The 11,925-nt window shown below is 44.1% G+C and overlaps 1 protein-coding gene across 1 annotated transcript in view; it reads left to right on the top strand.

Annotated features, from left to right (window-relative positions):
• Positions 1-10,944: 10,944 nt before the first annotated feature.
• LOC108513105 (zinc finger protein 33B-like) overlaps positions 10,945-11,925 on the top strand; it is a gene marked incomplete at its 3' end in the record, with an annotated part of 23,052 nt that continues 22,071 nt past the window's right edge. Inside the window, exon 1 of the mRNA XM_017848744.1 lies at positions 10,945-11,098. Within this exon, the coding sequence (XP_017704233.1) occupies positions 11,086-11,098 (13 nt within the window). The remainder of the gene's footprint in view (positions 11,099-11,925) is intronic.

The raw sequence follows: 11,925 nt of genomic DNA, 5'->3' as shown, positions 1-11,925 counted from the left end.
ATGAACTTCACCGAATGAGCAAAATTGTGTCGCTGCTTGAGTAAGTTCATGTTTATGAAGAGACAGCTCATAGCACACATCAGATTCTTAACCTGTGCCCCTTTTCCCCAAACAAGTCACTTTCCAAAGGAGATTCAAATTCTGACCTATCCACAAACCTCACTTCTATGATTTTGAAAGTAAGAGGGTAGATTTGCTCTCAGAGCTTAATCTGGAGTCCTGTGCTCTACGCACCCTTGGGTGTCATCAGGGCCATGACTGTGTGGTGGCTTCCAGAGAGAAGTCCAGGGGAATTGCCTGCTTGCCTGGGGACTGCCTTGTCACAGAGTGACGGACCCTTTTCTCCCAGCACAGAGGGGCAGTGGACTAAGGTGTAAGTCCCAGGGTTCTGAAGGGAGCAAATCACAGAACTTCCCTGGGAACTTGGAAGTGCTAAGTGAGCCCAGCTGGAAAAGACAGAATGATGGGTAAAGTATATTTAAAAAGCTAGAGTTTAATGCTTGACACTGTTTCCTTAAGTTCTTCTGGTTGTTTTTTTCCCTCTGCTTATCATCTCTGGAGCTTCCTCTTGGTGCAGCTCCCTCCCCTGCAGACTCAGTCCTGCAAATGCCAGCTCCGTTTCCTTTATTTTTATTGTTATTTTACACTTTGAGACAGAGTCTTGCTCTGTCACCCAGGGTGGAGTATAATGGCACAATCTCGGCTTACTGCAACCTCTGCCTCCCACGCTCAAGTAATTATCCTGTTCAGCCTCCTGAGTAACTGGGATTACAGGCACATGCCGCTACCGCCTGGCTAAGTTTTGTATTTTTAGTAGAGATAGGGTTTCGCCATGTTGGCCAGGCTGGTCTTGAGTGCCTGACCTCAAGCCATCTACACCTATCCCAAAATGTTGGGATTACAGGCATGAGCCATCACACCTGGCCCCAGCTTCATCTCCTTTAACCAGGGAGAGCACTGGGTTCTGCCTGGGGTTCTCCTCCCTATGCCACTGCTTAGAATGTCTCAGGCTGTAAGCTGGGGCAGTCGGGGACTCACCTCACTTGATCCCTGTCTCTGTCCTTCGACTGCCTGATGTCCACGGTCTGGTGTGCCACCATTTCCTATATTGTGTCTGCTGTTAGTTCTTTCAGATGGAAGGATAAATTTGGTTCCTGTTACTCCATCTTGGCTAAAAAGCATAAGTTCCATAGTCATTTATCTATTCCAGAAAATAAGAGAAGCAAAGGCATGATCATTGTATGTTACTGTATCGTACCACTGTCCACACTGAACCTGTTGCTCCCACCACTGACATGTTCAGGAGTTACTCTTTGTGGCTGTTCTGAGGCTGCCATAGTCCGTTAGTCTTTTCAGTACCTCTTCTGAGGCTGCAAGTCCTCTGGGGCTCTACCACTGTGTTTGTGGGAGCAAGGCAGATTGCAGCAGCCAGTAAACCCCTTTTGCTCAGGGGGAATAGGTATGAAGGAGATCCTGGTAAGAGGGGCTGCTTCTCCTGGAAGTAAAGGGCCTCTCCTGGAATGAGGCTTGCAGTTCTTTTATTCAAGGGAGTTGTCAACCTCCATAATTGCATGATTGCATAAGCCAATTCCTTATACTAAATCTCTCCTCTCTCTCTCTCTCTCTACACACACACACACACACACACACACACACACACACACACAAAATACATAAATATATACACACACATATATGTGCAAATGTACAAACACACACACATAATATATACATAAATATATACACACATATATATCTGCAAATGTACAAACACACACACACACACACAGACTTAGTTTCTCTGGAGAACCCTGATATAATACTTAAAGCACATTCAATGAGGAATTACAATATTCCAGGTAGGCCTTGGGCTAGGAGCTCCTACATTTTATTTTCAGAACCCTGGGTGGTAGAGTAGATTGACCCAGTTTGAAGATGGCAAGAGTGAAAACCAGGGAGGGGAAGTTCCCATGCCATAGAGAAAGAGCCATGTTAGGTTGTCCCCTCTCCTGCTGTCCCGAATGTGAGTGTATGTATCAGGTTTGTGTTGTCTATCTTTTAAAATTATTAATTTACACTGTCACAAGTAATAGTAAAATGCATTGCCTTTTCATGTAAGCATAAAAGCTCTTTTGACCAGCGTTCCAAGTGTTGCCTCTTCCACAAAGGTAATGACTGCTGTCAGTTTTGTGAAGCTCTTTTGAACCTTTCCCTTGGTATTTTATACATTATTACATGAGCCTATAGAAAACATATATTCTCTCATATTTTTATAAGAATTAAATTGCATACTTTAAGGGAATTCTAAATTATTGGTATAAATAAAGTCTCACGTATGCTCAAAAGTTGAAATATTCAATTCCATCAAAATTTTTGAAAGAGTTCATAGTAACTTACACAATTTCGAGTGTCGCAGTGCCTTGTGACCCATGTTTATGTGAAAGCTTATGTGGTGGTGCCCTTAACTTCATTTATGTCAAGGGCCTACAAATAAAACATAGACTTGTCTTATGTGGTTTGAATCTTTTTTGGGTGAGTTAATGAAGGCAATGTTTAAACATTTAATCTCATTCTAATTTTTCTTTTTTTTTTGAGAAGTTTCGCTTTTGTTGCCTAGGCTGGAGTACAATGGTGCGATCTTGGCTCACCGCAACCTCTGTCTCCCGGGTTCAAGTGATTCTCCTGCCTCAGCCTCCCAAATAGCTGGGATTATAGGCATGCACCACCACGCCTGGCTAATTTTGTATTTTTAGTAGAGATGGGGTTTCTCCATGTTGATCAGGCTGGTCTCAAACTCCCAGTCTCAGGTGATCCACCTGCCTCAGCCTCCCAAAGTGCTGGGATCACAGGTGTGAGCCACCATGCCCAGCCTAATTTTTATTTTTTTGAAGCAGAGTTTTGCTGTGTCGCCCAGGTTAGAGTGCAGTGGTGCGATCTCTGCTCACTGCAGCCTCTGCCTCCCAGGTTCAAGCAATTCTCCCACCTCAGCTTCCTAAGTAGCTGGGATTAGAGGCACCTGCCACCACGCCTGGTTAATTTTTGTATTTTTAGTAGAGATGGGGTTTCACCGTGTTGTCCAGGCTTCTCTTGAACACCTGACCCCAAGTGGTCTGCCCACCTCAGCCTTCCACGGTGCTGAGATTACAGGTGTGAGCCTCCACACCTGGCCTAATTTTTAACTTTTATAATGATGACTGTATTATTATCCGCAAGGATAACAGATTAAGGAATTTCCTCCTTCCTGTTTGCAGTATGCGCTTGTTAATCTCACCCCAGCAATAGCCTTTTACTTTATCCATTAGTTCTAGTCTCCAGCTTCTTCTTTTAAAGAAGTATTTGGGCTGGGCACAGTTGCTTATGCCTGTAATTCCAGCACTTTGGGAGGCCAACGTGCACAGATCACGAGGTCAGGAGATCGAGGCCATGCTGGCCAACATGGTGAAACCTCATCTCTACTAAAAACACAAAAATTAGCTGGGTGTGGCAGTGTGTGCCTGTAATCCCTGCTACTCTGGAGGCTGAGGCAGGAGAATCAGTTGAACCTGGGAGATGATATTGGGGGACAATCAGAGATGGGAGAGACTGAAGAGAGTTCAAGTAAGCCTTTATTAAGGTGATCACCTGGCTTAGTAGGACTAGTATCAACAAAAGTCTGAGCCCTACATAAAGAAAGCAGCCACCTTTTAAGCAGTCAGTGGCCAGGAGCTACATGATATAGGAAGTATACTTACAGAAGTGAGAGCAAAGGCAGTTGATCAGTGTTTTACATTTATCTATACTACATTTTCCACATCCTTGGGAAACTATGTTTCTGTAACATATGCTTATCAACCTTGTAACTTTGCAGCTGTGCTAGGGAGATGAAGCGGGAACTTGCAGGAACTCACTGAGCCTCAAGGAATATGAAACTGGCAAGTACAGACAAGGCTCACTGAGCACAGAAGGAAAAACAGGCAGTTAGTATTCTTCTCTAACTTAGACTATGGGGTAGGGAGGGGGGCTACACTACACTTAGCTTTTGAAGGAAAAGTAAAAATTTCTTGATCTTTGATTATACTTGTAAAATTCATGAATTCCTTCTTCATCCCCTATCGGTGGAAACCAGACCCTAATAATTCAACATGGGTTCTTTTCTATTTTCCCTAAGTGTTGGCCAGTCTGAGAAATAAAGGGAAAGAGTACAAAATAAAGAAATTTTAAAGCTGGGTGTCCAAGGGAGACATCATATGTCACCAGGTTCCGTGATGCCCCTCAAGCCGCAAAACCAGCAAGTTTTTATTAGTGATTTTCAACTCCCTGGGTGGGATGGAGTGTACGAATAGGGTGTGGGTCACAGAGATCAAATGCTTCACAAGGCAATAAAATATCACAAAGCAAATGGGTGCAAAGCAAGATCACAGGACTAGGGCAAAATTAAAATTGCCAATGAAGTTTCGGGCACACATTTTCATTGATAACATCTTATCAGGAGACAGGGTTTGAGAGCAGACAACTGGTCTGACTAAAATTTACTAGGCAGGAATTTCCTCATCCTAATAGGCCTGGGAGCGCTACAGGAGACCAGGGCTTATTTCATCCCTTATCTGCAACCGTATAAGATAGACATTCCCAGAGCGGCCATTTGAGAGACCTCCCCCTAGGAATGCATTCTCTTTCTCAGGGCTGTTCCTTGCTGAGAAAAAGAATTCAGCAATATTTCTCCTGTTCGCTTTTGTAAGAAGAGAAATATGGCTCTATTCCACCCAGCTCTCAGGTAGTCAGACCTGATGGTTATCTCCCTTGTTCCCTGAACATTGCTGTTATCCTGTTCTTTTTTTAAGGTACCCAGATTTCGTATTGTTTAAACACACATACTTTATGAACAATTTGTGCAGTTAACACAATCATCACAGGGTCCCGAGGTGACATACATCCTCAGCTTACAAAGATGACGGAATTAAGAGAGTAAAGACAGGCATAGGAAATCACAAGAGTATTGATTGGGGAAGTGATAAATGTCCATGAAATCTTCACAATTCATGTTCAGAGATTGCAGTAAAGATGGGTGTAGGAAATTATAAAAGTATTAATTTGGGGAACTAATAAATGTCCATGAAATCTTCATAATTTATGTTCTTCTGCCAATGGCTTCAGCCAGTCCCTCCATTCGGGGTCCCTGACTTCCTGCAACAATCCCCCACCTTTGGTGCTCACCATAAATGTAGATTAATAAAAATCACCCCAGTCATTTATCTCTTCCTCTGTAGGCTCATATTCTTCTGGGGGGACTGGTTGGTATTTTTGTAACGCCATTATTTTGGTGGTAGTTGTTTGGTCCACTATTGCTTCAATAGTAGACTGCATGCTTCTGATAAGGAGAGGTAAAAGACAAGGCAGTATTAGACATTCTCCTACTATAGTTATAAAACCAATTATCAAGGTTTTAGAGCCTCCAAACCATGAGAACCATCCTCTAAAAAGTGAGTTTGGGCTCTACCTGGACCAAATCTGGACTGGGACATGGGCTAACTTCCACATTCTAACAGTAATTTCCATAATAGCTCTTCCATTATCATTGATTTGTAAGCAACAGTTGGCCAAATTAAACCTGCCACAAACTCCTCCTTCTGAGGCTAGGAGGTAGTCTAATGCTAGCCTGTTTTGGTATATAGCATCCCCCATTTGAGGGGTCTGTATGGCTAAGAGATTCAAGGCTCAGGCTGTTTCATTGACTATGATTTCTAGTACTGCTTGCAATCTTATAATTTGGTTTAATACGTAAATAGGGGTGTGGTAGCCCCATGATCCATCTTGGGCCCATGTAGCTGGCCCATAGTATTCGATAATTCTTTCAGGAGGCCATTCTTTATCTTCCAGCTACCTATCTCAATGTCTTTCTTTATGTTTGTGCTTATCTTTTCCACAGTACTTATCTGAGTAAAGACATTTCTTTTGGTCTTTTTTCTTTCTTCATTGCAGACTGGGTAACTAAAATCTTCCCCTTGTTTCAGTGGGAGCAAGAAGAAGGATGGCCTTATTGTCCCTAACACACAGGCTCCAGTACACTTCTTGGGCAATAGTTAATAGGCTTTTGTCCCACAGATCCAATATAGTCCTGCCAGTGCTTTCCAAACATTTGGAGTGTCTAGTTGATACCACAACTGATTTAGCGTTGGAAACTGAGAGAGCGTTAAAATATGGTACAGAGAAATTGTCTATAAAGCTTCTACAGTGGGTCTTGTTCTTAGACGCTTCAAAATATTGCTGACCTAAACAAGTCATATCTCCTACTTGAATTTGAAAGTCTTTTCCCCATTGTGCTATGCAGTATCTTCCAATGATAGGGGTTTTTAATAGCCAGACACCTGGGCTTGAATTGAACCTTGTAACAGATTCTGGTATGGTAAAGTTATCTTGTGGCATTAGTTCTCTAGCCTCCTGGGGCCATTGGTCACCTATACTGATACCTCCACATACATAACATGAGGTGACTCCAAGATTAGTAGCAATATTTTCAGCTAGCTGAGTGAATAGGTTCTTGGCTGACATTGGTGGAATCTGAACTTTTGGCTCCTTGGGGTTAAAACGTTTATTGAAGTATTTGAAAAATCTGAACTGTGACATTGGACTGACTTGAGCTTGGCTCGCTGTGTCTTTTTAACAATGATTAATGGAACACCTAGATTTGCTCCTTCTCGAGCAAAGCTTAGCTCTCCTTGGTATTCTTTAGTCCAAAAAGGCATGTTTGGATTTAATATGGTCAGATTAAGGGGGTTGCATATTTTAGTCGCACAACCAATCTTTGCTTCTTGGTTGGTTAGCAGAGCTACTCTCCCTGCATAAAGGCATTGGCTGAACTCATATGTGGTCCATTGAATGTTACAATCAGGACATTCTTCTTCTAGTTTTCCTGTTATGATCTTAGCAGTCTTGCTGCTGACTCTTTCTCTTCGTAAGTTCTTGCAGACTACTCCTAGATTGTTTGGGTTGCTGAGATGTGCAGCCTGACAGGCATCAAAATATATAGAAACAGATTATTTATGTAAATAAGGGAATACCTGTGTTTTGCTTATGAGTTACCAGTTCTAACGTCTTTAGGATTGGTATATGAAGGTAATAAAAGTTTCCCTATTTGAATTTCAAACTAGAAGTCATAGGGTAGGAGGCCTGGATTATAACATACTTGAGGTTACCTATTTCCTGAGTTACAGATGGAGAAGCTGGTTTGATTATAAACACATGTCCCCAGGGGAGTTCCTGTACACTCATAATAAGTTTGATATAACAGGGTTTTAGTTATACCTTTACTAACATACAATGATGACAGTTATCTTGGTTTCCTCCCGTGCCTGTTAACATTATTGTCATTAGTGCGATTAAGTTTATACTATGCATGGGCATCCTCCCTGGCAACAAGTTTGATAGCAATTACAAAGATAGCGTAACAGCAAGACAATCAGTATAAGCAATAGTATAACTACACTTGCAAATTCAATCTATATTTACTTATCTAGTGCTGGCTTCCTTAGGCTTTGGCCGTGCATAGACTAGTCAGCTTCCGGTTGTGTGACTAGAGCAGGGCTTGACTTTTCCTTAAGCTTCAGCCATGCATGGACTAGTCACCTTCCAGTTGTATGACTAGAGCAGGGTTTGACATTTCCTTAAGCTTCAACTGTACATTGACCGACCAGCCTCCAGTGTGGTCAGAGCAGGGCAGTTGTCTTTTCCTGCTGTGCCTTGGTTCCTCTGCAAGATCAGTTGAGTTGGATGATCTGGATCTTGCTGACTCATCCACTGGTCTTGAACTGAGGCTGCAGGTTTTAGTCGGCTGTGATGGATCCAAGGTGTAATACCTGCAACTTTAACAGCGGTAGGGGTAGACATGGTCACAATATGGGGGCCATCCCATAAGGGCCTGAGGGTTGTAGGATTCCAGCGTTTAACCCATACAGGGTCCCCAGGTTGAAAGGGATGTATTGCATCTGTAAGGCTAACAGGTATTCTTTCTCTTACCCACCCTTTTACTTCTTGCATTACCTCATTACCTAATGCTTGCATTTGTCTTCTTAGGGTCAGTTCTCCAATTTGCTTTAAATCTCCTTTTACTTGAGATATAAGTAGGGATAGTGGGCTGTACACTATCTCAGAGGGTGAATACCCAGGTAATTTTGTAGTGGTATACCTGACTCGGAGAAGGACCATGGGCTCATTAAGGGTCCCACCTTAAATGAGCCTCTTGGCAAAACTTCTTCAACAGTTGTTTCAGTGTCTGGTTCATCCTTTCAACCTTTCCAGATCTTTGTAGGTGATAGGCTGTATGCATTTAATTTTTAACATCTGAGTTAGTTGCTGTACTACTTCTGCCACAAAAGCTGGTCCATTGTCTGAACCTAAGTTTAGAGGAAGTCCAAATCTAGGAATAATGTCTTTTAATAATATCCTGGTTACTTCTCAGGTCTTTTCTGTCCTGATGGCGAATGCCTCGACTCACCCTGAAAAGTGCAGACAAACACTAACATGTACGGATAGTCTCCAGCCTGAGGCAGTTCAGTAAAGTCTACAAGTAGGTTTTCACTTGGCACCGCTCCTGTTTTCTGAATTCCTGGAGGCCAAGTAGGCCCTTGCCTTGGGTTATTCTGGGCACAAGTAACACGCTGCTCACAGACGGCTCAAGTGATGGCAGTTAAGCGTGGCACATAGAAATACTGCCCTATGAGAATCTCTAAAGCTGTTTTCCCCATGTGTGTTCCTTGGTAAAACTGCTCTATAAGTCAAGAGGAAATGGCTTCTGGAATGGCAAGCCTCCTGTCTGAAAACTTCCACCAGTCTCCTTTCTGATATCTCCTGTTTTCCTGCCACAAACCACACCTTCTTGTTGGATGAGTAGTTAGGAGTGCCTGCAAAGGGAGGCTGTAATGACGGCATGGCATAAGTCTCTTCTGTCTTTGTTTTTTCTGTCATTGAAGCCTATTTTGCTTCCTTGTCTGCTTTTCTGTTTCCTGTAGCCTTAACACTTCCTCCTGTTTGATGTCCTTTACAGTGGATGACTGCTACTTCCTTTGGAGCCCTTACAGCCTCTAGGAGCTGCTCTATTACCTTTTTGTTCTTTATTTCTTTTCCTTCAGTAGTTAACAGTCCTCTTTCATTGTAAATGGTTCTATGAGCATGCAAGGTGGCAAAGGCATATCTTGAGTCAGTATAGATATTCACTGACTTTCCCTTCACTAGAAATAGTTTCTTGTGAGAGCTATTAGTTCTGCCTTCTGCGCTGAGGTTCCTACCTGCAGGGGGTGGGCTTCGGCCACCGAGTTTAATATGACTGAGGCATACCTGGCCTTTCTGATATCCTCAAATATGAAGCTGCTTCCATCAGTAAAATATTCAACATCTGGGTTTTTTAAGGGTTGATCCTTTAAGTCTTTCTGGCTTGAAAAGACCTCAATCACTGTTTCTACACAGCAGTGGTACCCTGGGGCACACAACAGGGGCTTTCCATGTTCTGCACACAAAGTGCTGGGATTACAGGCATGAGCTACCATGCCTGGCCATATTTGCATTTCTTTCAATTATCATAATGGACTTTAAAAGTTTTGCTGGAATGGACCTGCTTATTTTTCTCTATTATAAAATGTAACTGATACTAAATTTATAATTTCTGTCTTTGGCATCACATCCCCCCCCCCCTTTTTTTTTTGAGACAAAGTCTCACTTTGTCACCCAGGCTGGAGTGCAGTGGTGCCATGATGGCTTACTGCAACCCAGGGCTCAAGTGATCGTCCAACCTCAGCCTCCTAAGTACCTGGAATCACAGGCACCTGCCTACATGCCTGGCTAATTGTTATTGTTAATTTTTGTAGAGATGGGGGTCCCACTATAGTGCCCAGCCTGGTATTGAACTCCGAGGATCAAGTGGTCCTCCTGCCTCCGCCTCCCAAAGTGCTAGAATTACAGGTGTGGACCACTGTGCCTGGCCCACATGTCAATTTTCAAAAATTTATACTCATTTAGTGGTTTAAATGTTTCAATATTGTACACATGTTAATTTTATCACGTGTGATCTATGTATATCTCTATATTCCAAATTGTTCAGAACGACATGCTCTTTGGAATACTTCATTCTTTCCCTCACTGTTTTGAAATGCTGTATTTACTACATATTAAAGAACACTCTTAATCATGGTGTCTTATTTCCATGGAGCAGGTGCCAAACTACTTTGAATAGAGCAATATTATATGTATAGATAGATACAGCTATATACAGCTATTTCTCAGGCATTTTTTCCTGCTTTTTAAAACGTATACTGGCTGTTCATTTAGGTTTTACTTACTGTGGATAAAGTTGGGAATGCTTTTGTAAAGTACACAATGCACTAAAGATCAAAGAGAAAAAATACAAAAATTTGTTGATGTTCTTTTAGGAATTTTGTCTTCCTAAGAAAGGTACAGAGAGACTAAATGTATTTCCATATAGTCAAGCAATTTTAATGTCACAGAGGAAATCATATGTGACATTTATTTTCTTCTTCTAGATTATGTCTATTTTCTCACTGAGCTACAATTCCCATTTATTGCTTTAACGATTTTGATGAAGTAGCTTTCCTGAGGCATCTCCCCCTTCCCCCCTCCCCCCAAAGAATCGCAGATAGTGTCAAAGTCTTTTAAACTGTATCGAGAAGATCTACTTCCTAACATTTAACGTGAAACTGACACGCAGCTGTCCCTTCCTTGACGCGTCTGTGTCTGAACTGCACACTCACTGCACACAGACCTCCCTTCAGTGCATCCCTTTGGGGCGCCCCGGGAGAGCCAGGGCTGCGGGCAGCTCCCGCACCAATTCAGACCGCATCCGCTCACTGCCTAGCGGGGGCACCTCTCCGCCAATCCTGAAGGGCTGCTCCCGCGGCCTCACGGGAAAGTTAGTTTCCAGGTTGGGCGCCTACAGCGCCAGGCTTTGCGCGTGGGCTCTGCGCATGCCTGGTCCGCCGGCTACCCCTTCAGCGATTCTGCGTTTCAGCCTTTCCTTTTGTTTGTCTCAGGTTTTGCGTGGGAGGAGGCGGTCCCGGGATTTCAAGGGTCTGTGCGCTCTTCTATGGCTAATGCAACCTGATGAGGGAGCGGGGTAAGCCTAGGCGGGTTGGGCAGGGACGGAGAGGGTGCCCCGCGCGACTCTGGGGGCGGGCGGCAGGGGACCAGTGCCAGGTGGTGGCCAGGCGTCCCGGGGACCTCACAGGGGAAGCCGGGGAGGGCAGGGCTGCAGCATGTCTGCCATGACGCTAGGCCGGTTCGTCAAAGGCGCAGCCTCTGTAGGGAGCGGGCTTGGCGGCGTGTGTTGCCCAGTTTGTGGGGGCCGGAGGAGGGCATGTGCGCTTGCGCGATCCGCAAGGGATCCGCGCGCTGAGCCTTGCGGGAGGGGCAGTTTTCTGGTCTAGCGTGTGCGCGTGTGTTAGGGCGGCGCGGTACCTGGGTGGGGAAGGGCGGGTGCAGTCGCCCCAGCACCCCCCGACCTACGGACTCCCTTCCCAGTTGTGCATTCATCCTCTTTAAGTTCCGAACTGCCCTCCAGTCATGTCCATCACTGCATCTTGGTATTTGCTGTTCCTCTGTCCTGATTTGATCTTGCCCTCAGGAAGGATCTTAAAGAACGTAATTTCGGTCTGGCTGGGTGGCTGTCTCCTGTAATCCCAGCACTTTGGGAGGCCGAGGCCGGTGGATCACCTGAAGTCAGGAATTCGAGACCAGCCTGACCAACGTGGCAAAACCCCTTCTCTACTAAAAAAATAGGAAAAGTAGCCATACGTGATGGCTCATGCCTATAATCCCAGCTACTGAGGCGGATAATTACTTGAACCCGGGAGGCGGAGATTGCAGGTAGCCGAGATTGAGATCGCACCATTGCACTCCAGACTGGGCAACAAGAGCAAAACCCCGTCTCAAAAAAAAAAAAAT

The sequence above is a fragment of the Rhinopithecus bieti genome, unplaced genomic scaffold, assembly GCF_001698545.2.
Source record: "Rhinopithecus bieti isolate Rb0 unplaced genomic scaffold, ASM169854v2 scaffold_32101, whole genome shotgun sequence".
In the NCBI taxonomy this organism is placed as follows: Eukaryota; Metazoa; Chordata; class Mammalia; order Primates; family Cercopithecidae; genus Rhinopithecus; species Rhinopithecus bieti.
The sequence above is the reverse complement of the archived record's forward strand: the minus strand, read 5'-3'. Positions and strand labels throughout refer to the sequence as shown.